The 27763-nt window shown below is 43.8% G+C and overlaps 3 protein-coding genes across 11 annotated transcripts in view; 1 reads left to right on the top strand and 2 right to left on the bottom strand.

Moving 5' to 3' along the window:
* KDELC2 (KDEL motif containing 2) overlaps window positions 1–9810 on the bottom strand; it is a 14184-nt gene extending 4374 nt beyond the window's left edge. For 2 of the 4 annotated variants that reach the window (XM_015279509.4, XM_046898201.1), the window contains exons 1-4: window positions 9280–9497; window positions 3370–3567; window positions 1751–2037; window positions 1110–1326 (exon numbers count right to left, since the gene is read on the bottom strand). In XM_015279509.4, the coding sequence (XP_015134995.2) occupies window positions 1110–1326; window positions 1751–2037; window positions 3370–3567; window positions 9280–9472 (895 nt within the window). In that variant the 5' untranslated portion in view covers window positions 9473–9497. Of the gene's footprint in view, window positions 1–1109; window positions 1327–1750; window positions 2038–3369; window positions 3568–4076; window positions 4172–9279; window positions 9498–9725 lie in introns of those variants that run through there. The other 2 variants (XM_040706916.2, XM_040706913.2) reach the window with 2 other exon arrangements.
* Window positions 5621–27763, top strand: LOC121113484. Of its 2 annotated transcripts, XM_046898217.1 has the most exons (3): window positions 5621–9275; window positions 24116–24158; window positions 26991–27763. In XM_046898217.1, exons 1-3 carry the CDS (start codon window positions 8743–8745, stop codon window positions 27138–27140), a joined length of 726 nt encoding a protein of 241 aa, XP_046754173.1. In that variant the 5' UTR covers window positions 5621–8742; the 3' UTR covers window positions 27141–27763. The 2 variants fall into 2 exon arrangements, with proteins under 2 accessions (XP_046754173.1, XP_046754174.1); XM_046898218.1 differs by lacking the exons at window positions 24116–24158; window positions 26991–27763 and adding an exon at window positions 13357–14149.
* Window positions 13514–27763, bottom strand: part of EXPH5 (exophilin 5) — a 34837-nt gene continuing 20587 nt past the window's right edge. For 3 of the 5 annotated variants that reach the window (XM_040706890.2, XM_004938823.5, XM_046898192.1), the window contains 3 exons: window positions 24338–24386; window positions 22626–22752; window positions 13514–20878 (listed from right to left, as the gene is read on the bottom strand). In XM_040706890.2, the coding sequence (XP_040562824.1) occupies window positions 15585–20878; window positions 22626–22752; window positions 24338–24386 (5470 nt within the window). In that variant the 3' untranslated portion in view covers window positions 13514–15584. Of the gene's footprint in view, window positions 20879–22625; window positions 22753–24337; window positions 24387–26960; window positions 27248–27763 lie in introns of those variants that run through there. The other 2 variants (XM_046898198.1, XM_004938824.5) reach the window with 2 other exon arrangements.

Raw genomic sequence — 27763 nt, 5'->3', positions numbered from 1 at the left:
CACTATCCACCCTCAAAACAGCCATTCCGCCTCCTGTTTATATGCTCCCTTCAAGTACTGGAAGGCCACAATGAGGTCTCTCCAGAGCCTTCTCTTCTCCAAGCTAAACAAGCCCAGTTTCCTCAACATTTCCTCATAGGAGAGGTGCTCCAGCCCTCTGATCATCTTAGTGGTCCTCCTCTGGACTCGTTCCAAGAGCTATTCTTCTATATAAGAAGTTACAATCAAATTAGGTAAGTAAAATTATAATTGAAGCAATTCTCTGTCTCTAAAGACTGACATAACAACAAAACTTTCTTTAGAGTAATCCACTTCTGTCACCCAGCAATCTAGTTAGGTCTTTGAGAAGTCACGTGATGATTTACAAAGGAAAAAAATGTCTATACTGTGTCCTCGAGATATTTAGCAAAGCCTGGAAGACTTCTTATCTGCTTCTTTCTTTCTTTTAAAAACACTAAATATGCGTCCTTCATTATTCTGCTGGGACTTTCCTTAAAGACACACCAGAGTAGAGTAAGACCATCATGCTGCCGTAACTGGAAGAACAGCCATACTAAATCAGTAAACACAGATTGCTTCAAACTGATAATGTAGCTAACTAAAATGATTAATTTAAAAATAAAGTAATAAAGAAAAGACCACGAACTATCCAAATAAAAAGAAACATCTCCTCACTGAAGTTTTACTCCTTAGCTATTGCTCATGTCAACTGCATCATCCCTAAGAATTCATGAACATCATGGGGGAAAAAGACTCCTGTCAGTACAAAACAATTCAGAATACCTCACACTGAGCTATTTTTATACATTTTTTTTTAGTTGAAAGAGGCTGCATCATAGTACTAGTTTGCCACTTTCAGTAGCTATCTTCTGGATACTGTTAAGTTAAAATTCACCATTACCATGAACTGGACTTTTGGCTATAAATCTGTATTAATCACCTGCTTTGTAGCAGTGTTGGAAATGTACAGACTCTGTGAAAACTATATTGCTTCTGTTAAGAGACCTCCCAAGACACTTGTGTTAAAGATTGTAAAAAACATTATTTAAATGCAGCTTGCTTCTTTGATGGAATTAAAACTCTCTTTTTAAATCCAATCTCTAACTTACCCGTATTTCCTTGAATAGAAAGGAGATCATTTGTGACACCACGCAGGGTTTCAAGAGTCGAATGGGTTACGTCATATGTTGGAAGGACAATGTCTCTTGAATCCACAGAGCCACACCATGAGATGATGGGAATAGGCCCAGGCGTATCATTGACTTTTCGGTACTCAACTGGCCAGTCTCCAACATTAAGATAAAACTCCACATTGGGGAGATGAACCTAAATGTATACCCAAGAAAGTATAATAACATTGGTATAAATACACTGCTGTTTGCCACTCTTGAGTAGAACTCTCAGCTCTCATGTGATGAAGAATCAATAAACAAATATTTTACAAATTTAGATGATCTTAAGATTCTAATTTCAAATTTCTGTCCAGTAAGTAAGTATGAAAGGAACACCTTCAGAGGTCAGGAAGCCTACAGGGTTGGGTCTTAGCTCCTACAGATTTTCTATCAATTTAATTAACATCAAACTCTGATCCCACACATTAGTTCTAATTCCTACAGAGATACTGTCATCTTGATGAAAAAAATTTAAAATCTCACTACACCAATGACAAATCTGGAGTTATAATAATAAATACAGTGTTGCTACATCACAATATGATTTATAGTTTTGCATAAATGATCAAAACTGATACCTTTCTTGCCAGTGACAGTAACATTTCATCAGAGAACATTTTGAAGTCTGTGTATTTCCCTAAGGAACGACGGTAGATGTGATTATTGACAATAGTGTAATGAACAATAGCACCTCTTGTTTGACTGAACTTCGATGGGATTTCTTTAAACATTCGCTGAAGGTCAATGGTGGGAAAGGAAATGAAGTCCTTTGTAATCTGAGGCTCTTGGGATGGGCAAGAGAAAACATTCTGCCAGATCTCAGGGTCTTCTTCAGGGCAGTCGCAATATTCATGATAAACAGGTCCTGCAGAAAACAAGCACTGAGAGTCTATATTTGCAATTCTAAGTCAATCATAGTTCCCCAAACACATGGGCACAGGAATCTAGAAATTAGAGTGGCTTTGCATTTTTTGGAAATGAGAAAACTGCAACATCCATTTCAGAAATGAAAACAGTAGATTTTTTGTTACTTGTTGAGGGCAACAATCATCTGCCAAATGAAGCTCCATTCTTGTGCTGCCTGCCAGCCAGAGAGAATATTTAGAATTGATCTATTTGTGTGTAACTACTAAAGCACAGGTGTTAGTTTCAATTTTTGTCTAAATCAGAACTTTGATTCAGCAGTCTTCATTTCGCCACAAGGTACTTTCATTGATGCACCATCAGCCATCGTTTCTGTCTTTTTGAAGTAGAAGGCCTGCTTACACAGGAGCCTCACAGAGCATGAAGTAAAGGCCCTTATTCCATGGACTCCTACTCAAAACACATTCTGTCCTGTGTCATTGTATCATGGCTGCTGGTAAGTATGCATCAGCATAAGGAAGACAAACCGTTACCTTAAGGATTCAGGACAGTTTGATTTCAGCTTGAAAGTGTTACTAAAAGTTTGTATTTAAGACATTTCACAAAAATAGAACATAGCCAAACTGTGGTTAGAAGAACAAGTGTTAAAAAGAAACAAGACTCTCCAGGAAAGTAACTTTATTATCCTTTTCTTTGCTGAACAGCTGTCCATTTTGGTGACAGAGAGGTAAGTTAAGGAAGCAGATTTGGAATGAGAGAAATTTGCCTTATCTTCCCTGCTTGTAAATACTTCTTACATAATTGTACAGACCTGCATTGAATTAAGCTGGGCTATGGGAAAAAAGTTAAACAGTAGCCTAGTTAGAGAAATATTATCTTTGTTTTTATGAAGGATCACAGCATTTAGAAATCACAGAGACATACACATTATGAAGTATTGGGAACAACACAAAACCCTTACTTTTGCCGGTAGTAATTTCTACTTCAGATAAAAATCACAAAATGTTTAAGTGAATTGCTGATTGAAAAAAGGTAAAAGTACCATTTCTCTCTTATTCCCCTTACAAAATCTGGAGAAATCCATTTCTGGTTGCAAGAGTGAAGGTGAAGTGTCCAGACACAGTCTTAACATCAGAAGCCGAAATCTACATGCGTGTACATCCTGTAACTTGGCAGTGAATAGAGATTCTCACTGCTCATTCTCTGTATGAGGGGAACATTTATGATGACATTGCATCAGTATGAGCAACCAAACCTCTAATCTCTCACTTCTAGCAGTAAATTAGCCCATAGCATTTCTGCATCTACATTACATTATATAGAAAAAACTTACCTTTCAAAATATAAGGAGATTGAGCTACATGCTTATCACCATAAAGTATCTCAATCTTTAGCCCTTTTCTGACACTCCCATACATCCGATACCGCATAAGAAATGTGCCATCATTTCTATCCAGAGGGTGAGGAGTGTAAATTCTGGTGACCTCTTTTGGAGAAAGTGCTTTAATTACCACTTTAAATTGTGTTCTTCCTGAAAATAGGAAAATAAAAACAGATAAAAGCACTTTAAACTACTAGAATCCCATATATGAAATAAAGGTGAGAGCAAACTTCAACTGGGTGAAATCCATAGCATTTAATTAAACTCTGCACTGGAAATTTTTTGATTATTCCAAGTTGTAAAGTTCATCTCCAGTGACAGAATGCCATTCTAGCCACTTCTCCTGATCATGACATGCCTAAAAAATGGAAAACCTGTAGATGGAGATAAAAAGTTAAAAATGATTACTACACAGAAAGAAAGGCTAACAGTTAGGGTAGTATGGTTAGGTTGTGGTTGGACTTGATGATCTTGAAGGTCTTTTCCAACCTGAGCAATTCTATGATTCTATTCTATTTTGAAGCTTATGGTTTTTACAATTTTGAAGATTGGGTTTAATCTTATGTTTTCCAGTTAGTGCTCTGAGGAACAATCATCTTCTCTAGAATAAGAGAGAGAGAAAGGCAAGCTAAAAGAGCATAGGAGAAAGGAATACTTGCCAGCTTGTGGAAAGGTAGCTGCAGCATGCAGGAGTCAGAAACAAATTGTTCACCTTTGGGCTGCAGCTGACTGTCTTGCATATTTACAGTCCCAGCTACTGAAAAGCAGGGATAAGAGAGTGATAGCAGAGATGTTTCTTGGACATCTGACCTGTGCTTAAAAATCACCAGCATTTCATCATTAATGCACCCTCACTTTTTAACTGGGCATGGAACATTTTGTGGAGAACACAAGCACACATACAGATAAATCTGTTACTTTCCCCTATTTCTGCTACACATGGTCATTGTCAGTTGTGTTCTTCAAAAAAGAGGAGGAGGACAGTTTATTTTCAACACTTGATAGTCTAAGCACTGGAAACCAAATACATGCAATGGCTATTGCCACAAACTAACATAGAAAAAGAAATTAAACTGGAAAATTCTAAGTAAAATCAAGCTGTTACTAAAATCTGAATATGTCCCAACAGCATCCAAAGATTGAGATGTTACATTTCTTTCTATAAATGCCTTATCTGAACGTAACTTACACCCACGAATAGTGCACTGATGTAGGATGTAAGTACAACAGTCACTTAATGATCAATCATGTCCTTCTTAGAACATTAGATCTTGAAACTGGATGAAATCAATTTATGTACAAGTCTCCAGATTAAATTAGGCTGAATCCCTGTGATTTCAGCTGTGTGTCTACTGCCAACAGATGTCATGGTTCCTCACAACAGTTACCAGGAGTAACTCAGATTCTTCCAGATGCAGCTGTCGGAGTGGATCCCTCTATAAATTAGCACATGGTCAATGTCTCCCAGCAGAAGAATCTCTTGAGACTGAACACACTCCTCTGCTTTGCATTCAAATGGAAGAATACAAATTATTTGTAATCATCCCTCAGTTTTCTTACTATTCAAAGTCCATGTCAGCTAAACATACCAAAAACCAAGTCAGGATATCTTCATTTAACAACACACTGAGGAAATAAAATCATTATGAAGTAAGCTCTCAATCCTTCTTGGAATGTCAGTGTGGTGAGCAGCACTACCACAGACAAGGGAACGCTGAATCTTGTGTCGTTGGTAGTTAGCAGCTCCATCACAAAAAAGGCCTCGTTTATCTGCCCAGAATGGCTTCCAAAAGTGCATTTGTCTCTTCTGAGAAACAGACAAACTGTAGGGTTGCTCCAGATACTCTGTCCACCCTTTCCAGAGGAAGGACCAGAGGCCAACTCCCTGCTTGCTTAAGTGGCAAGCTGAAAATAAATGAGCAGCGTAGTTCTGCAGTGTGAAATTTCCTTGGGCAAGTAGCTCAAGGAGCTCTAACAGCCTTAAACCCCAGAACAATTTCTATGAATGTTATATTGTTTTAGATCTATATGTCTGTCACAGCCTTGGATCCCTACAGCTTATAGCTATGTGAGCGGAACTCATACAAACTGACTCACAGTTTGGGAGCACCACAATTTGATTCAGTGCATCTGCAAAATGCCTCATTATCAGAGAAGAAGTAGAAAAATACAGTTTCCTTTCAAGTATTTTTGGTATCTAGCCTCTAGTTACATTCCAATGTGACATACAGTAGAACTGAACTGATTAATTTAAGAATGCCTGTATGATCATGGACCATAAATCAGCCTTTAAACCAAAGGTCTGCTCAGTTTCTTGTGCCTTACTGCCTCAAGCAGGGAATGTACACTGCATGGTAGTAAGAACAAGAATACAGAGAAATATTTTGGACTTACTGTTTTCCCCTTCTAGAAACTTCTAACAACAGGGCTTTAAAAATCACAGCTTGTACACATAATTTTAATAGCCTTTAGTAGATGTTTTCCATGACTGCTTAAACTACATTTTGACGTGCTGGTATTTGTTCCAACAAAAGAATCCCAGGGCAGTTGTTTTTCGGTAGGCAGGTTCTTTGTAAACGTATCCTTCAACTTGTCTTTGCTCTGTGCAAAATTAAGCTGTGTAATGCAACACTTGGTAAAAAAAAACACAGAAATTTAACTGAACACTGCCAGAGGTCTTAATATGAGAGTCCCTCCCAGTTTGAGTACAGCTAGATCCCACGAGTAACGGACATCTCTGCCCTACACACTACCACCAGTCACAACCACCTTTCCCAACTTCCTTAAAGGCAGATGACCCAAGCTGTGCATTCTCTCGCTATGACTATCACTATTTGGATGAAGAACCACTGAAATCCAGAGTGTGCCATGAAGTAGGATCACAGAAAGAATGGTTTTCTGCTTGTTTTCTGTCTTTGCCTCTATTCTGCCCTTTCTATAAAACATTTTAACTGTTTTTAACTACCAGAGAAAACAAAATTTGCAGTTATCATAAAAATGAGTCAATGCTGAGAAATCATGAGTGAAATACTACTTGGCTCGATCTCCTCATCCCCATGAACAGGAAATATCTATGACTGTCTTTGTTCCGTGCTGGTTATATACTGGATGTTCAAGAGACATGAGGAAGTACAGATCTGCCCCAAAGCACACATTATTTTAGCTGCTGGTGGTTTAGATGCAGCAAGCATTTGATAAGGCAATGATAACAAAGCTCACTGGGAAAGGAAAAAGCCAGTCTCACTCAAAAGAAGGGAGAGGGGCAAGAGATTGGGTATTTAATAGAAATTATGCACTGGAGGCAATAAGATTTTTGTTTCTGATTTACAGTATTCATTATATGATGGGGCTGATGCCTCTAAGTACTGTGCTGCATTACTGAACTATAACAGGTTTTTTTTTGCTTTTTTTTTTTTCTTTTAACTGCAGGAAAGTTAGCAGGGTACTTCCACTTACATGTTTCTCTTTTTCTCAGTCCAAAGAGGTGATACAAGGAAACTGTGTCCTTGTTGAATCCTCACCACCAGTACTTTTGTTTTACCCTGAAAACCTGTCTGGGGCAGCATTTTAAGGAAAAAAACTCCTATCCTGAAGAGAATCTAAGATATGGACACAACAAAGATAGGATACTTTAAGTAAATCAGATGATGAAACTTACTTTATGTGGGTTTTATTTCTCTTGTATAGCTTGCAAAGGAAGTATGTCCCATCCCATTTATGGTCTTAAACTGAGACAGGGGAGGTTTGGGTTAGATATTAGGAGAAAGTTTTTCACACAGAGGGTTGTGACGCACTGGAACAGGTTGCCCAAGAAGGCTGTGGATGCCCCATCCCTGGAGGCATTCAAGGCCAGGCTGGATGTGGCTCTGGGCAGCCTGATCTGGTGGTTGGCGACCCTGCACATAGCAGGGGGGTTGAAACTCGATGACCATTGTGGTCCTTTTCAACCCAGGTTAATCTATGATTCTATGATCCCTGGCGGCACTCAAGGCCAGATCGGATGGGGCCCTGAGCAGCCTGACTTGCTGGGCTGCAGCCCTGCCCATGGCTGGGGGTTGGAACTGGGTGAGCTTAAAGATCCCTTCCAACCCAAACCATGCTGTGATTCTATGACCCACGTATCCAAAGAAGAATCCACACAGTATATATTGAAAGTTGTGATTTCAGCAGTGATTTGTTTATTATTATTATCTTTGGAACTCTTTCCAGGGAAAGAGGGAATTCTGCATCATTTCACAGCTTCCTGAAAGGACAGCTCAAAGAGTTTGCAAGCTGTATGTCGAAATCATTGTGCTGTGTGCAATAGTGCACATCAGTTCTGGTGATTAGAGTTGATATTCCAAAGAATATTAAAAATTGAAATCTACTGATTGCCCTTTGTGTCATACTGGGCACCAATACTGAGCTTGAGCGAAATTCTCATCCACACAAAACACAATTCAACAGCTTAGCTTTACAGATGGAAAGCCTTACCTACAGCACTCTGGTCACAGTGCTGTTGCTTGTGCAGTGCAGATGATAATGCAAGATTTATCCCAGTAGGGATATTTTGAGACGTGTTTTGCTCATATTGAAAAGAAACGCCTCAGTAAATATTATTAATTATAATTCTTACTGACGTTTTAGAAATAGAAATTGAACATTAAAACTCATTCGAGAACTGAAGGTCGTAACCCATGTGTAAATTAACCGTGCTCACGCGCTGGAATGTGGCCAACGGCACCGCCGGTGTTAATGGATCCCTGGCGCTCTCCTCAGCGCTCCTTGGCAGCACTGTGGGGCTGGCACTGCCGCTCCCCGCAGCCATCCCGCACGCACTGGGACTGGTGGCTGCAGGCCCACAGTGTGCGTGGAAGGCACCCTGTGCCAGATGGCACCCGGCCTGACAGCCTTCCCAGGGGCTCTATTAGCATAAACACAGGCTACGGAGGGCAAAATGAGGTTCTCAACGACGCTTCTGTCACAGCACTCATACTTGCAGGGAGAGCAAGCAGAGCTGCACACCTTTTACCTTTAGGAACTGCTGCTCGAGTCCTGCATGGCTCAGACCAGCCCTGGTCTGGCAGTCAGTGTGCAGTCCTGGGGCGCTGCTACAGAGCCACACTGCAGCCCAGCACCATGGGCTACAGGGGCCAGAGAGGGGCCAGAGCGGGGGCCTGGGCTGCTGCTGGGCCAAAGGCACAGCCCCTGTGCTGTGTGTTACCATCAACCGTGTGAGAAGACTTCAGGTAAATGCTGGCCGTTCCCAATGACTTGGCCTACTCCTTGACCTCCCAAGCAGCAGCCTTCTGACACTGTTACCGAGAGCAGGAACTAGGCTCCTGCATGGCTACAGAGGCCACCAATGTCAATGAGCTCTGCACTGTACAGATTAGCACCTCGGCCCTCTCAGGTCAACATCTCAGGTACCTTTACTACAAAACCCGAGATGCAGAAGTCCTTCTTACCCTGAATGACAGCCCTCAGGAGAAGGTTAACGTGAAGCGGCAAGCAGTCGGCCAGCAAAACTCCCGCCCCGCTCAGTGCCGGGCTGAACCACTGCGAGATGGGAAGCGCTCCTTGCTAACGGAGCAGCGGCGGAACAGCGGAGCGCCGTGCTCGGTGGAGCAGAAAGCCGAAGCGAGTTTAGCGTGGGCTGGGGCGAGGAGAATGCTTGAGCACTTGTGCGACGGCACTGCGATTGCCGTGCTCGGCTCCAGGACTGCCGCGAGCTGCGCGAGGAGCAGCGCCGCGGGTCCCGGCGGCGAGGCGGGGAGGGGACGGCACGGCGGGCGGCTCCTACCGCTTCCTCGCGGCCGAGAGGATCCGCCGGCCCGGGCAGGGCGCGCAGCCCGAGCGCAGCCCCGAGCACGCGCACGGTACCTGGGGGAGAGCGGGAGAAGTTGCGTCCGGTCGCGCTGACCGCCTGGATGTAGAAGTAGCGCACGGGCAGGGCGAGCCCCGCTTCCAGCCCGGGGCCCCACACCAGGCTCCGCTCGGGACTGACGGCGGCCGAGCCCAGCAGCGGCAGAGCGGCGCCCAGCAGCAGCAGCAGCGCGCAGCCCCGGCTGCCCATGGCCGCGCCGCGCTGGAGCGGGGCCGGGGCCGGTGCCGGGGCCTCCTCCGGGCCTGCGCGGCCGGGCGGGCCCCGCGCCCGCTCCCCGCGGGCGACCGCCGCCCGCTCCCCCCCGCCCGCTCCACGCCCTGCGGGGCGGCCCGAGGGGGCCGGGGCCGGGCGAGGCCCGCGGCTGAGTGGCAGCGCAGCCCGCCCCGAGCCGGGGCTCCGCGAAGAAGTAGTAGCTGTCTGCTTTCCCCCAGCAACGCGTTACCGGTGTTCTTCGTAAGTCCGCCGCGGGGCAGAGCCGGAGCGTGCCCTGGGCTCCTGCCCTCTGCGTGCTGCGGTTGGGTCCCGTCAGCGCTGGAAGGGGAAGTGGCATTGTTATCTAGAAAATTAAAAGTTCCGCAAAACAAAGCGATTTTGTAAGTTTAACACGGTGGAAACGGGAAACACCCCTGATGGTTTGTTTCCTAAAGTCGTATGTTTTTTACCAGAAGCGTCTTTGCTTCCCTGGAAGCATTCAAGGCCAGGCTGGATGGGGCTGTGAGCAACTTGGTCTAGAGGGAGGTGTCCCTGCCTATAGAAGGGGATTGGGACTGGATGACCTTAAAGGTCCCTTCCAGCCCAAACCATTCTATGATTCTGCGAGGAAGTGAAGGTTCCAGTGGATGTGGGGCTCATAAGACCGTAAGGAAGGTAAGTGAAGCTTCCGTGTCAGCCTGGATTTTTCAGATGCAAAACAATGAAAGCATGAATGGGTGCTGCTTGTTTTTGAATATAATGAACTCAAGTCTCCATGCACACAGTCCGTGACAAACAGGTTCTTTGAAAGTGAAGTTTTACTGAGTCTGGTTTCCTCCTTGCTTTTGTGTCTGGTCTCCCAAGCTCCCTCACCGCAGGTAACCGCAGACCTCCAGCAGCATACCAAATATGACGATCCCAGTGGGCAAGAGGAAACATGCAGTGTTAATTTGGAGTTATTTGCTTATTGGCCAACCAGTCCCTCCCTGCTTGCTGCTTTCCTTTCCCTCTCCACCACATTTCTGGGCAGAGGTGGTGGCTGGAAGCAGTCAGTGTGTACTGACCAAGAGCCAACCATGCCTGCCTGACCCAACCACCTCTGCAATGGAATGGCTGGGGCTGAGGGTGAGGACAGAGCAGACATGCTATTCACCTTGAATTTCATAGAATCATTAAAGTTGGAAAGACCATTACGATCATCTGTCCAACCATCAACCCATGCCCTCCACGCCCGCTAACCATGTCCCTCTGCCTCATCTCCACATTTCTTGAACACCTCGACTCCACCACCTCCCTGGGCAGCCTGTGCCACTGCCTCACCACTCTTTCTGAGGAGAAATTTTTCCTCATATCCAACCTGAACCTTCCCTGGTGCAACTCGAGGTCCTCAGCTTAGCAAAGACTTTACTGGCCAACATAATGGTCTTGTATCCAAGCTAGGATGTTACGGTCTGGATGGTTAAAAATTTGTCCAGATGCTTGTTTGGGCTATGAGACTGTGGTTGATGGGTCATCTCTGGCTGGGGGCTGGTAACGAACAATCCAGCAGGGGCCTGGCTGGGGATGGGGATGGGATGATGGCATGCTCTGTCAGTGAGTCTGTAGATGACACCAAACACTGGGACCAGTTGGCATGTTCAGGGACAGGGCTGCCATCCCAAGGGACCTAGGCAGGCTGGAGGTACCAGCTGGGACATCCAACAGAGTCCTACACCTGGGTGTCAGAGAGTGGCAAGAGCAGGCTGCTCCCTGGGGATGAGAGCAACAGCATGGCATCCCTCCCTGGTGCTCATCCCCAGCATCAGGCCCGGTAACTAGGGCAGGCTCCTCGTAGGGACATCAATCTGTAGATCAAAATCAAGCCGGGTGAGGTGAACCGGAGTCAAACCCAGCCTTGGGACAGCTGCAGGGCCATGGAAATAGGGCTGGGCCAAGGCTGGGCCACATCAGCCTGCAATTGGGGCCTGACTTGGCTAGGCGCATGGCCAGGCAGAGCAGGGCAGTAGGGAGCTGGAAATCGACATCCTATGGTGTCCCTGTATCAGGGACTAATGGCCCTGGGTGGGCTCAAATGGGGTCCTGGTCTGTGGGCAGGGTGAGGAGAGGTCCAGAGAAAGGGTCAGGGCCTCCTGGTGCCTTGACTGTGATGGAGGTTCACTTGGGCTGGTACAGACTGGGAGTGACTGACTGGAAACAGCTCTGAGGGAAAGGCTCCGGGGCCCCAGTGGGCAGTGAGTGGGACGTGGGCCAGCAGCCAGTCCTCACAGCAACAACTGCCAACAGCAGTGTGATGAGAGGCTGAAGGAAATGGTCATCCCCTCAACTCTGCGCTTGCTGGGGTGCATTCGGATGCTGCAGCTACATTTGGGCTCGCCAGAGCAAGACATCAATTAATTGGATCAAATTCAAGTGAGACCACTGAGATGGTGGGGCGGGAGCTCCTGCCCTGAGAGGAGAGGCTGGAGGAGGTGGGTAGTTCAGCCTGGAGCAGAGACAACCTTTCTCTGGAAGAAGGGCACTTTCATGGGCTCTTCCTAGTGGTGCAGGGCAGGAGGATGGGAAACAAGCGTAAACTGAATGAGATGTTTGACCCAGATATAAGAAGCTTCTTCCCCATGAGGACACAGTGGCCCAGGCTGCCCAGAAAGGCAGTGCAGTCTCCATCCATGGAGGTTTCAAGCCCCAGCTGGATGTTGCCCTGAGCAGCCTGGTCTGACCTCAAAGCTGAGCTTCTGTGAGCAGAAAACTGAGCCAGAGACCTGAGCTCCCTCCCAGTCTGAGCACTGCTGTGATGAAACCAGGGGCTCTCTGCCCCTTCCTTCCAGTGTCACAGATTTGTTGGTAAAGTTCATAGGTCTTCTGGCAGTATGAGTGATATAAAGGGTGTAGCAAGATAAAGACATAAACACAACTGCAGCACAGAAGCTGTGTTTCCTTATGAAACCAGGCTGAGGGATGGTGTCACTGAGCTTGGGTACCACATGGGCTGGCTGTAGTAATTAAGGTTCACAGTCAGCAGTGAGTCTCGCACACCATCACACTGCACGTGGCAGGCAGTCTCCAGCAAGGTCTAATTCTGGCTGAAGTGCTTCTCATGTGGATCTCATTGCCTTGTAAAACTACTCATCGTACACCACTCTTGGCTCCACGTGGAGTATCATCTCCTCAAGGTGAGCTACAGGCATATGGCTCTCTAAGGCATTAACATGTCTCCTGTAAACATACTACTGCTGTTGCAAAAGGGTATACCGGAGACTCATCAAATAGCAGGAGACTAAAGGCAGTTGGTAATTGACAAGCTCATGAGCTGCTGAGTGCTGCAAGCCAGCACCACGGCAGGCAAAGATGTGCATCTCAGCGGCATCACGTCCCGGTGCGTATGATGCAGGGCCCGCAGCCTTCCAGCCACCTTGCCTACAGTGGTGTGATGGACCAATGGTTTACCCTTGTAAACCTCTGCAACTGGAACCAGCAGCACTCTGCCAACAGTAATAAAATCATAGAATGGCTTAGGTTGGAATGGACCTTTAAGATCATTCAGCTCCAACTTCCCACCATGGGCAGGGCTGCCACCGATCAGATCAGGATGCCCGGGGCCCTACCAGCCTGGCCTTGAGGGCCTCCAGGGATGGGGCATCCACAACCTCTCAGGGCAGCCTGTGCCAGTGCCTCACTTCTCTGCATAAAGACTATTTTCCTAATACCTAACCTAAATTTCCCCTCTTAAGCTTAAAGTCATCTCCCCCTTCTCCCATCAGTATTAAACTGCATAAAAAGTCTCTGCTTATACACTACCTTCAAGTATTGGAAGGTAGAAATGAGGTATCCCTGGAGCCTCCTCCAGGCTGAACAAGCTCAATTCCCTCAACATTTCTTCACAGGAGAGGTGCTCCTCTCACCATCTTTGTGGCCCTCCTCTGGACCTGCTCCAACAGCTCCACATCCTTTCTGTGCTGGGGGCCCCAGGCCTGGACACCGAATGGATAAATAGTCCATAGAGTTCCCAGTAAGTGAAAGAATAAACACAGTACCAATATATTCACTCATTTGAATAAAGTTTATTGCAAACAAATTTTTTTTAAGATATGAAAATCCTATAAATTATGTGCATGTATAGAATATATACTTTTGCAAAGAAAAAGCTTGGAAGAGTGAAGGTATCAAAATCTGGTTCTGCCGAACTGAATGGAACTAATGGCTACTCGAAGGATTTTTCTCCCTCTTCTCACGTAACTGCTTTACAGAATACCATCATTCGGTGTCAATATTCAGTTACAGCTCCTTGACAGGATGCATTATTGCACAACTGATTTATTACCAGAAGCCACTTTTCTTTATTTACTTACATTAAATTCAGTCACCTCATTTCCTGTACACGATCAGCAAAGCAAATGGAAAAACATCTTTTATGCCAACAAGGTGAGAACTTAATCCAACTTCTATTGAAGAAGTAGAAAATATTTACAAATAAAAATGTTCTAAGCCATCCACTCCGAGTCAAGTAAAACTGTATGACTATTGACTTCTCTTGTAAATATATATGTTATTATCCTTTAACTTACATAGGTTGGTCTTCCCAGTTGTTAGATTAACATTTTGCAGAAACGTACCATGTGGCACTCAGCTGGCTTCACTGTCTTACTCTGCAGGATCCCAAACACACAGAACCATTTACAAAGCAACATAATTCCTCCTTAGAATAGGGCATTTTACAAGATTACAGTTACACAGTAGTTACTGCCTTCCAATACTGCATATGTCAGCATATGTATACATTCTTCCAAGACAGACATATCATAGAGAGAAATTCTGACTATAAATACACAGTTTATATTAGTCCTTTTATGTACAATAAAAGACAATTTATCCCAGTATAAAGCAATAATACTTAGATGTCAGTACACATTTGAGTTAGAGACCCACTTCTTCAACGAAGCTTACATATAAAAAATAAGGATACCAGTTACTTTTAATAATATTTTCATCCTTTAGTTTCTCGTAGAGCATTAAGTGAGACAAGCACTGCTTGTTTATAATATATTATTTGAAAACATCAGGATATTGTCCTGCCAGTTACAAAAATATAATTAAGTCCTACAGAAGTTTTATCGAATTAAAAAGTGTATCAAAAATACGGATCAGCATTTTAGACCACGTGTGAAATTATTAAAGTAGTAACAAATGTAAAATGATTTAAAAATACTATTTGCTGGCTCAGCAAGCTGCTGTGATCTCACACAGAAACGGATCAAAGCTCAGTGAGAATGGAAAGGCCATGGGTGCACCGCGGCTCTGAGCTGTAACACCACGTCTAGCAGTGGGGCTGACCAACAGCCACAGGGAACCATTAGCAGCTTTTTGGTTCAAAGGACAGAAAGTACCATGGCGGCAGTGGGAATTTTGGGAAATTACCAGAAAGAGGTATTCACTGAGCAAAGGGTAAAGGGCATTCTTCACCCTTGTTATTTACTTGGTGGGAAAACAAGGCCGGCGCGTGCTGCGCAGCAGTGGCACCGGCTCACCGGGCACAGCCCGGCTCAGACAGGGCAGCCCCAAAGGCATCCGTTGCATTTATTCTTCCAGTGCTAGAATAGCTTCAGATTCAAACCATCGGGTTTGTATGGGAAATAAACAGGGTCAATCTTTTTACATTTTGCATGGTTTAAAGTGCCTGATCGTTAATCCAAATGAGTCAAAGGCAGAAGCCTGGCAATGTATCTGAACTGCAGCCAAAGCTGTGTCAGCCGTGCATCTCCCAGCATGCACATCTGAAAGGCATTTCCATGCTCGTCTGTGTCAGCAGTTTCACAGTTTTCCAGCAGTGAAATTTGCTGTGAAGTTATTCACTTCTAGAGCATTTTGTGTGGGCGCTGGCAAGGTGGGATGGATCAGCACTATTATGTTTGGTCGGGTAAATGAGGAGAGCTGGAAAATCACTTATCAGCAATGTAACCTGTTGTTTTCCTCTTAAGACTTTTGAGAAAATACAGCTAGAGTACAAATTTACCTATTTTGGTGCTGTTCTATAGCAGCACTAGAATCGGCTCAAAGTATTCTACATGTTTCTGCCTGCCCAGGAACTATTTCACCATCTGTGTATCACAGGCGATCACAGTTCTGATTCTTTATCTATATCATCCAGGTAATATTCATCATCCGTGGTGGTATCAGAGTCCGAGTCTGAGTACGCAGCTGGGTCATCGTGATAGATGTCGGGCAGCTCCTGGGGCGATGAAGCAGCAGAGGACACCTTGCTTCCAGCAGAACTCGAGCTGAAAAGCTCCGTTCTGCTTATGGAAGGGGTCTCTCCATCTCGGAAAGCACTGGGGTTGTTAAGAAGACAAGGTCTCCACAATCGCCCTTCTGTGAGTGACCTCTTGATATTTTCCAGGAAAGCCAATTGTTGTTCTTTGCCAAATATACCAAATTCAACAGAAGGATACATCAGATTCCTTGTACTGTAACACCTGTCCTCGTCCAATGCCCAGTTTTCATTTTCATCACAGGCCAACACCTCTGAGTAAGATTTACACCTCTTCTCATGTACACTGTCTTTTGGCAGAATATTGCTTCCAGAGGCAAAGGTCTCATGAGAATCTTGAGCACAAATACTTTCAGAAAAGTGACGCTCATGCTGACTTTTCGCACGAGCCTTGTGCAACAGTTGGCTATGCAAGTTTGCATTTCTTAAGCTGTTGGATTCAGAGGCATTCTGACGCTCAGTAAGCACTGCCTGAGAGGACAAGTTCTGCTTTGGACATATGTCTGCCTGCAAGCAATTATTTACAAACGTGTTTGAGTTTTTGTCAGCTAAAAGGGATAAAGGAGGAGTGCAAGCACTGCTGCTAGCTCTTCTTTTCTCATCATCTGTTGGGTCCAGTGCAGTAGGGCTGAGTGAGATGGGCTGGCTTGTATTTTCTAACCTGAGATCAGGTGTTTGGGAATTCTTATTTCTTGTGGCTAATGCTTTATCTGGAGATACGGCTGTAAGACTTGGCCTATTTTCCACTTTCGCTGTAGGTTTTTTGGAACTGGTGGCGTCCTTCTGGGTGTATGAACTTTTAAGAGACCTCCAATTTAAGATGTTAACAAGTAAAGAAGGATCATTCACATTTTCAGTCTTATTAATCTCAGCTGGTTTTGGTATTTGTGTATTCTTGTCAGAGTGCGGACTGTCATTCTGATTTTCGGTTTCAGACTGCAGAAGTGACTGACGGCAATCTGCTGAACTCAGTGAGTCAGGGGACATGCTCACCTCTGAACAAGTGGCACTTCCATCATTCTGTGAAAAAATATTACTTATGTGTGGCTTGGGAGGTAAATTTTTACTTGAAAATTTTCGACTTGTTTTGCAAACAGCTGCCAGTTTATTTTTAATTGAAGGCCTGTTTTTCCTTTTTTCTATATCTTTGATTTTGTCTCTTGTGCAATCGGAGAGAAGCTTGTTCTCATTTTCTACATTCTGTGTTAATTTTTGGTCTGGTGTAACCCTCAAATCTTTGTCTTTACTGCTAACGTCCAGGCTGCCCTCACTGTGCTTCCTTAATGCCTGCAAACCACTACAGCCTTTATCCATTTGAGTACTCTGCAAGTTTTGCTCCTTTTTAATTTTAGAATTCTTTAACTGACCTGTATCTGCACTAACCACTTCATCTGGCTGAAGAAGTGCATCAGCATTGGAAGCCCTGCGTATCTCAAATGCTTTCTTCTGAGATTCAGAAAGCATTTTGCTACAAGGGCTTACATTGTTCGTGTTATTTCTTGAGCTGCCAGCTCTTAGCTGCAGTCTGCTGCTTTTGTTATTATACAGAGGGGTGGTTTGGTGTGGGAAATTTACTCCCTGTTTCACTTTGGTACTACCCCTGCCTTTGTCCTCCCTGGGCGGCAGTGGCACATCAGCACACTCTGTGTGGATCCTTCCCACACGAGAACCCTTCTCTCTCGTGTGGAGAAGCAAACTGTTCTTATTTTTATTCGTACTTACTGGAGCAGGCTGAGAGCAGTTTGCAGAGTTTCCCTTCTGTACGCTATTCTTACTTGTTGAAGCAGAATAAATGGGATTCCCTAAAGATCTGCCTGGTTTGGGAGGGGTTGGTAAAGTGGATGTTAGTGATGTGGCTGTTTGAGAAACTTCCTTCTTTTCTTTTGGGTATGTTTCTGTATTTTGGTTGTTTGAGGCATCAGAAAGGCCATTATCCGAGTTAGCCACTATTGCAATGGACTGTGGACCACCTACAGAAATGTCTTTTGTTGCCACATCAGAAAGTACATGATCTGTTGATGAAAGATCTGTTGAACTGTCATTCCTATTATTTACCATGCTCACTGACTTGGAAGTACATACCTTCTCGGAGCCAGGAGATAAGAGGGAATTCTCTTCTTCACGGTGAACTACAGATTCTACATTCTGAGGTGTGACCAGAGCTGAAGGTGCTTGGTCAGAAGAACAGGAAGGCACCTCTTTTTCCAAAGTACTGGGAAAAAAAACATTTGCTAAACTCACGTGACCTTCACTCTTCTCTTTTCGTATTCTTGGTGACTGAGAATTTTCGCCAGGAAGAGATAAATCTGCATCCTCTGCATTATCCCTAAAGAGGTTACAAAATGTTTTGGAATGCCTCCGTGGCAACGTGTAATAAATTGAAACTAGCTCGTGGTACTTGACGTGATCTTCATCAACACATACTGTAAACGTGCTTGTAGTTTTATATTTCTGCAAACAGTTTCCCCTTTCCTTACAGTCTGAAAACACAGAGGATTCTCTTTCGCTTAGATGTTTACATCTGTCTGTCAGCTCAACTGATGTGCTGCCGCTTGTGGAATCATTAGGACTTCTGGTTAAAGGACTGGGGTAATGTTTCTCTTTGTTACTTGCAGCAACATTTAATGGTGCTGACCTCAGGAAGGAATGTTTTGAATCTAAACAAGACACATCTCTTTGACTAGGACAGGGATATGCTCCACTTGGAGTTTCAGACCTTAAACAATCATACATGCTTCTTCTGTTTTCTCTAGGGAAAGAGATGGGTGTATCTGACATGATACTACCAGCAATGCTAGCTGATTTTCTCGGTAAAGTGTAATAAATAACAAGTGGATCAGAGGATTTGAGGCTGCTTCTCCTTGAGGAACCAGTGATGCTGCAGCTACTGGTATGTCTCAGCAAGTTGTCTTGCTTGTGAAGCCTTTCAGTACAAGGTGAATGATTCCCCATGTTTCCATTTTCTTTTTCAAGGCAAAAATAACTTAAACTATGTTCAGGGGTCCTGGGATCTCCATCAAAACTACGTGTAGAAGTATTTCCAGAATTTCCCTGTTGTGGAGAAGTAGCATTGAAGAGTTCGTTACAGTTCTTAGTAACTGAAGTGCTTGTATTTTGTGGTGTTATTTGCGAAGTCTTTTTGGTAACGCCCATTCTGCTCACTTGAGCTGCTTTTCCAACTCCATGATAAAGTGCTGGTGGTGAACTTTGGGAGGAACTAGATGAACGGTCAGGAGGCCAGGACGACAGGCTGTGACAGTTTGCTAGCTTTTCAGTGGATGGAGCAGAAGCAGCATTCAGCTGTGCAGACTGTCCCTCTGCGGCAGCTTGGTTAACTGCTTCTGCACTCTGATTATCCTGTTTGACACTTTCTCTTCTTCTCACATAGTGCAGATTATGTTCCCATTCTTTCTGGCTTGAAAGAAAAGATTCCTTCTTGCTCTTGTTAGCTGGCAAAGTACAGGGAGACTGACTGAATACACTGCTGGGTGTGCAATTATTTTCCTTCATTTGTACATTTCTTTTATTGCTGTTCGATGCATCCATTCTTGAAGTATCTGTTCCGGCACTGACTTGGGTTTGTCTCTTTGATCTCAGTGTGTCGAAGAGAGATGCACTGCTCTGCAGCATAGCAAAAGCAGAGTTATTTGAGGGAAAACTCTGGATACTGATGTAGTTTGTATCTGCTTGTTGAGACATAGATTGTAAGGGAATGTCTTTGGTGTCCACTTCATCAGGCAGTTTCCTGCATTCAGCCTTTTCTGGTTGTGTAATACCTGCCTTAGTGCCTCTTTGGGTAACGACTGAATTCCTGTTCAGTCCTATAGGTTTTGTTTGGTCCTTCAAATTAGGTGAGACAGATTCATCATTTCTGACAACAGAAGAAGAAACTACAGAGTTACAGCTTAGCCAAGGCTGATGGCCTTCAGTGAATTCCGAAAAAGCTCTACTTGCACTTCTTGTTAATGTTTTAATATTCATATTTTCTGGAGAATACACGTGAAAATCATTCTGCAGGTGCCGGGAAGCAAACTTGGCATTTCTTGTATATGCCAGCTGCTGGTCATTCAAATTAGGCATCATCACTTCAAATCTGGTATCAGGAGAAATAAACACATTATCATTGTAGTACTGAGGAATATCAGTCCAAGAAAGATAGCTCTCTGTCTTTCCATAAGGAGAATTTTTGTGGTTTGCATACAACTTGCCATGAGAAGAAACATCTCTACAGTATGATCTAGAGAGATTACTTTCTGATTGGTAGAATGGATAATTTTCCCAGTTATCAAAGGACAATGGAGAAGTGGCTTTGTCAGGGCAACTAATTCTACTGAAGCAATTACTGCTTGAAATAGATCTCCTGTAGTGGTGTTTTGAGTGGTAACAGGCATATTTCTCATTTTCTTGCAAAGAGCTGGGGTATCTGCCATGGTCTGTAGCATGAAATTCCAAAAGTGACTGCGTTCTAAACATCTTTTCATGAGTTGATCTTTGCCCAGGAGAGTCTGGTGTATTGTTCCATACAATAGAAGACAAAGGAATTCTCTTTGGGGTTTGTCGACCAAACCTTGGTACAAAGCCATTGTTGTTCTCCCTTGCCAATGGACACTGTAAACTAGATGCTGATAGTTGGTCAGAAGATACTGATGATGGGCACCTCCGAAGGGAACATACCGAGTGACTTCTGCCAGCTGTACCCCTGTCCATGTAACTCTTGTGCCTAAATCCGCTGTTCTGTGTTATGGAAGGATACAAGCTACCTTCTGAAGACCGCCCAAAAGAAACGGAAGGCAGCCTGCTGCTTCGCAGATGAGAATTTCCATCAGCTGGATCACTGTACTTAAAATCATCTTGAAAGGCTGTCTGTTGCCAGTTTATATATGCACTGTGCAATTTCCTTGGTCTGATGACGATCTTGTGCTCATCTTTGGCTCTTATCGTTCTCAGTCCATCTGGGAAAAATGTGCTGGGTATGTCAGTCCAGTCTTTTCTGAGTTGCCCTCGATTAGCAGTGCGCCTCTTCAAAGTAGGGAAGTCATCTTGATTGTACTGCACATTTGATGCACTGCTAGTAGAAACCGTCCTGTCCAACGGATCTTGGGATTGCTCCTGGGCCAGCTGGTCATCTAGATCACTAAGAACTGCACAAGAGAAACAAATACTTGGTTTTGCTTTCTGCAATAATCTTCTGAGTATTTATGTTTAAAAAGCAATACATAAAACTGGTTTAGAAAGGAGTCAGCTTCTCAACATTAAAAGCTGCTTCCAAACTGTGCATTCTTCCACAGGACCTTTCCGTGGTCACTGACTATGAACTACGAAGAAAGAAAAAAAAAGCACTGCTTCTGGACTAATCTCAAAACTGCTTTTTATGTGAATGTTAGGCTTTATGCTATTTAGAAGAAAACCAAAACTATTTAAAGTTCTTTCTAGCTAAATGTGTGTATATTGGTAAACTTCCCAAATCTAGTCTGTAAGTAAACAGCCCTGAAAAGATTTCACAGTGCTTGTAAGTAAACAGGGAGCCCTCTGTGTGATCACAACATACAGTTATGGTCTTAGTGGAAGGGAACACAAAATTCTGCAAGCCATGCGACAAGCACATTCAGTAGTCTCACAAGTCCAATTTGTTTCATTTGGAAAAGAGGTTATTCAATAAACTGTCGTTTATTAACTAGTCCAGAATGAACACTGAAAATGGCATTTTCCAGATAAAGTAAGGAAATAGTTAGGAACCTGTGAACCATTCTAGCAACAAAACTGTAGTTATAGAGAGTCTCATGAGCAGGAATTAAACACTATGCAGCTCAGTTAATCAAGATATTCAGTCATGAGACTAACAAACAGCCACATACTTAAGTACTTGTTTTCTAAATAATTATGCATTTACTGATTGTATTTTATCTGTATTTTGAAAATATAGAAGATATAAGACAGAACCAAATGGATGTGGCTGTTTTATTACAGCATTTCTTAACCCAGTAAAATAAAAAGACTGACTGATCAGTCAATACAGATCTCTGCTAATCGTACTGAATCATCAAGAAAGCACTGCTAGGGATGTATAGGTGGAATAAAAAGGAACTTTTTTTTCCTGTTTTTCTAAGTTTCTCTTCAGCACAGGAGAGAGAGGAGTCCTGACAGGGCCAGTTTAGTACAAGAAAATAGAGGAGTTATTCTTTAGGGAGTTATGACTGATAGGGAGTTATACAGTTATGACTGATGCCTAGGAGCAGTGATGGCTATGTGAGTTTCAGGAGAACCACTGTCCACCATGCAGTGCTCTCCTTTTCCAGCACTGCCAGCTCACCCACCGCTTCCTGATCATACTTCCAGCTGTGAGCTCTTGTTGGAATTCTGGGTGACAGCACTCCTGTAAACTGGCTCTGATCTTGCCTCACTTCTCAGCAGACAGAAAAAGAACTAGCAAGAAATGACGATTCTGTGAGAGCTCCCAGAAAGGTAACTGAACGCCTTAGTGCCTCTTGCTTCTGAGGCTTGAGGCTTTAAACACATAAATGATGAAAGTGGTTCATCATCAAAATCACATGTGCAGGAAACTGGGATGAAATCTTCTTCCATAACTACATCTACATCTAAAGAAAGCAACAGATACTTCAGTCAGACTAAGCAGAGAGAAATGTACACAACCAGATGTGATTCTTCTGAACTGAATCCGTACAGGATGACACACAGCCTAAGAGGGAAAGGTGACCCATCTTGATGTTTATGTCAGAATAGACAAAGTCAGCAAAAAGTAGCCACTGCACTAGAAAGTAATGAGCCAGATCTTTGCAGCCTATGCATTTGCAGAGAGTCTCGGAAACTAGCCACCACAGTCACCTCTGGTAATAATAATATTAGAACAAAGTTAGCACATACACTTACCACTGAAAAACTCCTTCTCTAGCTGTTCGTCCCACTCCTGGGTGCTCTCTTCCACCACTTGATCTTGTTTTACATCAAAAGAATGACCACTTGTATCAGCTGACATTGGGGCATTACACATTTCAGCCTGTTAAAAAGTGTAAGGCATCACGATTTTAGTTCTAAGTGTGGGTCCAAATCCCAAGCATCCTGTCACATCACAAAGCACATAACAAATCACAGAGGTCAGTAAATTCTTTGTGGGTCCAAAACACTTCTTAAGATGAAGTGCTGTGTTATTAAAATATACAACCGACGTTTGGTAAAATTGCATCCATTTTCAAGGCTCTTACTCATGCAGAAGGAGATTTTCTCATCTGGTCCTTATATTGTAGTATGTTATGGATACACTAATTACAAACAATTAGGGGTGCTGTTTACTCATTTTTTTCCACATGCATCCTTTCTGCATCTTGTCTCTTCACTTAAGACTTCCTAAGTACTTTTTTCTTGACCAGCACATTTTAAAATTTGCAAGTTGATCTCCCTAAAGAAATTTAATTATTAATTACCACAGTCAATTTTCAGATTGCAGATATTCTCTTTCCACATCTGATCAATTATACTGTTTTAAGTACTACACCAAAGCCATTTGGAAAGGCTGCGATAAATGACCTTAGAAGCAGGAAAAATGTTCCCCTGTTCCCCATGGGTCTGAGTCCAACTTTTGTGCCAGGCCGGAGAGGTTCGTGTCCCATCCACAGTTCTCTCAGCTCATGTTCTCAGGCAAGATTAGTGCAGACAGCTGCTGAACTGCTGCTTCATTTTAGCTGAAATCCTTCCCCATTTTTCTTTTTTAATTAAACCCCTTACTACTTTTTAGCTCCCAATATTTGTAATATTTTAGCTGTAATAAACTATTTATACAATAGCCAGGATTCTATGAACCTTTATGAGATCTGTCTCCGTCACATATTACTGAAGATTATCCCTTTGTTTTTGAAGTCTGAGAGAAGGGTGGTGGCTAATTTACCTCCTCTATACCTTTGATTATATACTGTACACATTCTTAGTCCCCTCTGTGGTCATACCATGCAATTGAGGAGGAGGAAAGACATGTTAGTAATACAGGGCAATAAAGAAATTAAAATAACAAATATCATCCTTGGAGGAAATCTGTTTATTTCAACAGAGAACACGTAAATTACGTCACACAGATTTGTTTTTTTCATGCTTGAATTGAGGTTGTGCTTATAACTTGGAACATTCAGTCAAAAGATAATTTCCTACTGTCAAAATTCACATTTACACGTGAATTCTGTGTGGAAGTGGTGCAGGAGCAGGCTCTAGCTCACTGCCTGCCCATGCCAGCTACTGTTTTTCACTATTGTACAAATGAAGAAAAACGAACTCAATATACTATTTATTCAAAGTGAGTTTTGATCTGTTTATACTTTGATTACAACTATCAAAATATGTGAAGTTTTTGGTCTATGAACTTATTCTTGCAGTTGTTTCGTCATTAGAAGAGAGCTGAAGCCTGTGGTTTATTGGGTAAGTTTCATTTCATTGCCACTAACAGATTCACAACACTGTTTACTCAGTGTTTAGAACACAAACCGGGAGAACATTACTTAAACAGGTGTTATCCCAACAGCCCAAACAAAGGGCATTAGTATTTGAAAAGCCTGGGATTTAAACACTGCTGGGAATAAAGTCAGTCTGCTACTCACCATTGCCATTTCTTCCACCTTTGGAGCTGTGCTTGCAGAGTCGTCATATCTGTAGGCAGAAGGATTTAAAAGTTGGCTTGGGAAAGGAACATGGTATCATTTTACCTGGTAGTAAAAAAGCAGCAGTTTCCCTTTAACGAAGAGGCACTGGTAAAAAAGACGGCTTCATGAAGAACCCAACCCCTGCCAAAAAATCCCGCTGACAAAAAAAGGCTGAGGAAATTTACCATTTGGTTTGGCCTTGTCAGTTTGCAAATGTTCTGGCTGTGAGGCCAAGAATGAACTCAACCTGTTGATAGCTCAGTGCTTCCAACAGCCGCAGTCATGGTTCACATCCAGCATTACAACAGGATATCGCTACTTCCTTCTCCAAACAACAGTAAGGTAGTAAGCACCATGAATAGATGGAGTTGACTAAATATAAATCGGTAACTGGTTTGCATCTGAATTTCTATTGTTTTTTCCCTTCCATATTTCCCCATGTAATGAACCACAGAATTGTAGGGGCTGGAAGAGTCCTCTGGGGATCAGCAGGTCCAGCCCACCGCTACAGCAGCTCTGCCCTGCCAAGGAGCGCACACAGCAGCACGTTGGTTTTGGTGTGAACTTGGAACTTGCTCATCCAGAACAGCCCTCATACATCCATTTTAAACACGTTCCATGAGGACGGTGAGGGAACTGACTGCTCAGTGCACAGTGCGGGTGGCAGAGCGCGCTCAGCAGCACTCACTGCACACCATGGGCACGCAGCTCCGCAGGCATACCAGCACAGTAAGAACCAAAGAAACAAGAACACCCAACCTCACTGAGCCCATTCCGGTCTTCAAATCCTTGCTTTATGAACAAGCACACCCAGACCCTTCAAAAACCCCGAGGGAAATGGGGCTCAGCTTCTGCTCGCTGCCCGCCCTTCCTGGTTGCAGAAACTTTTTTTTTTCCCAGGAAGTTCTCGAGAGAAAGTGAAGGAGGGAAAGAAGATTCTGCTCATTCCTGTTTGCCTCAAAGCCTTTTTGAACAGCCTTGTTCTTAGGCTCTTAAAGCCTCCTCGTGCTCGGGCAGACTGTTTTATTGTGCCTCGGCAGCAAGTAGGAACCGGCTCGTTGGCAGGCTCGCTGTGGCCAAGCCTTCCTCCCCAAGTGCTTTGTCATTTGTTTGCAATGTGCTTGCGGGTAGGGAAGAACAGTTGAAAGGTGTAATTTGTTTTTGCTTCTGTAATTGTGAACTTTAAAACCAAGATTCCTCTCTGCCATGGGGTTCAAGTGAAACCAATGGAAACAAGGCAGGTGATCTCAGAGGGCTTTCGGCCAGGCAATCCCCATCTGAGATTCCTCCTTTTTTCTAGAACCCTGAATGTGAACAGCCATTCGTGCAGTGGGGGACCTCTCCCTGGGAATTTAAAGAATCAGGACACAGAGGTGTATGTAACTCTTCCTTTCAAGTAAAACAATGTCAAATATGTTCTAATGCTTCTACCACAAATCGTGAACTAAACACATTCCAGAATTTTTACAGTGATTAAGCAAACCAAGCTCAATGAAAACCTCTGTCTTAGCGACTCACCTTCATTTTAATTCCACGCATAACAAAAATGTCAAAGCTTGGCCAGCAGCTCCCTCCTTCAGCTTTGCCATACAGAGCTGCTCCCTGCTCACTCCCCTCCCGTGTGCTGGGTGCGAAGTGACTGCTCAGCGCAAGGAAGCTCACACGAAGCAGGCCCTTCAGTGAGAACCCTCTGCTGATAGTCCTAGGCAAAACCTAATTGTCATGTGCACCTCTGGCATTATTCTAAACCCCTGCACATCTTTGTTGTCACTGTTTCTTGAGAAATAACTGGTCAGTGCATCCTGCCTTGCGCTCCTCCCTGCCGAGCGACACAGACAAGGTGACTTTAATCTCTTCCCCATGCCAATCTCTCCACCTCCTAAACTGCCTCTTCTTTTTTTCTTAACTTTCAGCCTTTCAAAAATTAGAGTTCTGTTTCCTTCCAAAGAATCATTGTTTAATTTTAGGAAAAGGTAACTCAGCTTCTCTCCTTGTTAAGGCTATGAAGCAATGTTTACATTATTTCTCACACGCGCGCACACACACACACACACACACACTTGTAAACATTATTCACAATCAGAAAAGAAGTTAAATTCTGCTCAAGCTCAAAAATATTTGCTGTCAAAAAAACCCAACTTTGGAAAAGCAAAGTTATTTGTTAAACATTTTCACTTACACATATGCATATATATATATATATATATATATATGTTATGATAACAGAATGTAAGATTAAATGTAGGACTCTAAACTACCACTGCTGATAACAGTAATATAAACCCATGAATTGAAATCTGCTGCAAATTGCTGTTTTCACTGTGGCACCTGTCTTCCCCAGGCCATGTCCAACTTTACAATGTCAGACTGTAATCCATTTCCTTCTGTACTCTTCTTATCAGCACTACCTGAGAAGCCAGCCAAGCAACACACACGTAACTCCAATTTGTTGAAAACACAATTAAAGAGCATTTCTTTTCCAGCATGAATAACACGTAATAGACGAGAGTAAGAATGAATTCAAGATTCCTTGAACCAAATATGATCAAACATTTTGCACCTTCAAACTACATTTACAAACCTTTTATTTACATCTTCTGTATCTCCACAGACGCACAGTCTTTTCCGCAGCATCCATAAACATCTTCAGACCAAAACACCACCACGGCTGATGACACTGTCTCTCCAACACCAAAAGGACCCCCTGAACGGCACTAAGCTAGCTCAAGCTTCTGCCAGGCAGACTTCTCCACAGGACTGACACTGCTGCCTACTGCCGTATTTCTCTGACTCCGTGGAATAACTCTACCTGGTGAGAGGCAGATTATTTCAGCACTCTGCCTATGCATCAAGCAAACCACATGCCACGGCAACACCTAGAAGAGGGTGGGGGAAGTTTTCAACAGAGAGGCGTGGCTTGAAAATGTGGCAATCGGCTCAGCTACACGTCAGGACTGACTTGTTTATTTTTCAAGCTGTGCGCTGCAAGAAACCAAAGGCATCCGACTCTAAGATAGGATAGATTTTCTGTAGAATAGCGAGATAAGTAGATATTAGAGGAGATGATGCAATGAGCGGGCATGACTTATATTTTTAAGAAACCATTCCAGAGCTTAGCTCCAGCCTAACCCTTTTGCATCAGCACGCTGGCACGAAGAGCTCCAGCTCCCTGAGCCAAGAGCCTGCTGGTGCAGCAGGAGGGACTGTGGGCACCCGCAGCCTTGTGCCACGTCCCAGCACACGGGGCGGTCCCTGCCACGGGAAGGAGGAGGGAGCAGGTGACACGTACAGGTGTCTGCTATAAAACTCTACAAATGTTCTGTGGCTTTTTTTCCTATGCTGTGTTGCTATGTAGAACTGTTACCAGTAAACATCCACAAAGCT

This window comes from Gallus gallus, chromosome 1 (genome assembly GCF_016699485.2).
Source record: "Gallus gallus isolate bGalGal1 chromosome 1, bGalGal1.mat.broiler.GRCg7b, whole genome shotgun sequence".
NCBI lineage: Eukaryota > Metazoa > Chordata > Aves > Galliformes > Phasianidae > Gallus > Gallus gallus.
Note: the sequence above shows the minus strand (reverse complement) of the source record. Positions and strands in the feature narration are given on the sequence as shown.

Excerpts from the sequence above, each read along its gene's own strand:
- LOC121113484 (XM_046898217.1), top strand. The coding sequence starts at position 8,743 with ATGGCTACAGAGGCCACCAATGTCAATGAGCTCTGCACTGTACAGATT. Across the intron at positions 9,276-24,115 it reads CAGCCCCGAGCACGCGCACG|TTGTTTCGTCATTAGAAGAG; the intron begins GTACCTGGGGGA and ends TTATTCTTGCAG. Across the intron at positions 24,159-26,990 it reads TGAAGCCTGTGGTTTATTGG|ACGCACAGTCTTTTCCGCAG; the intron begins GTAAGTTTCATT and ends GTATCTCCACAG.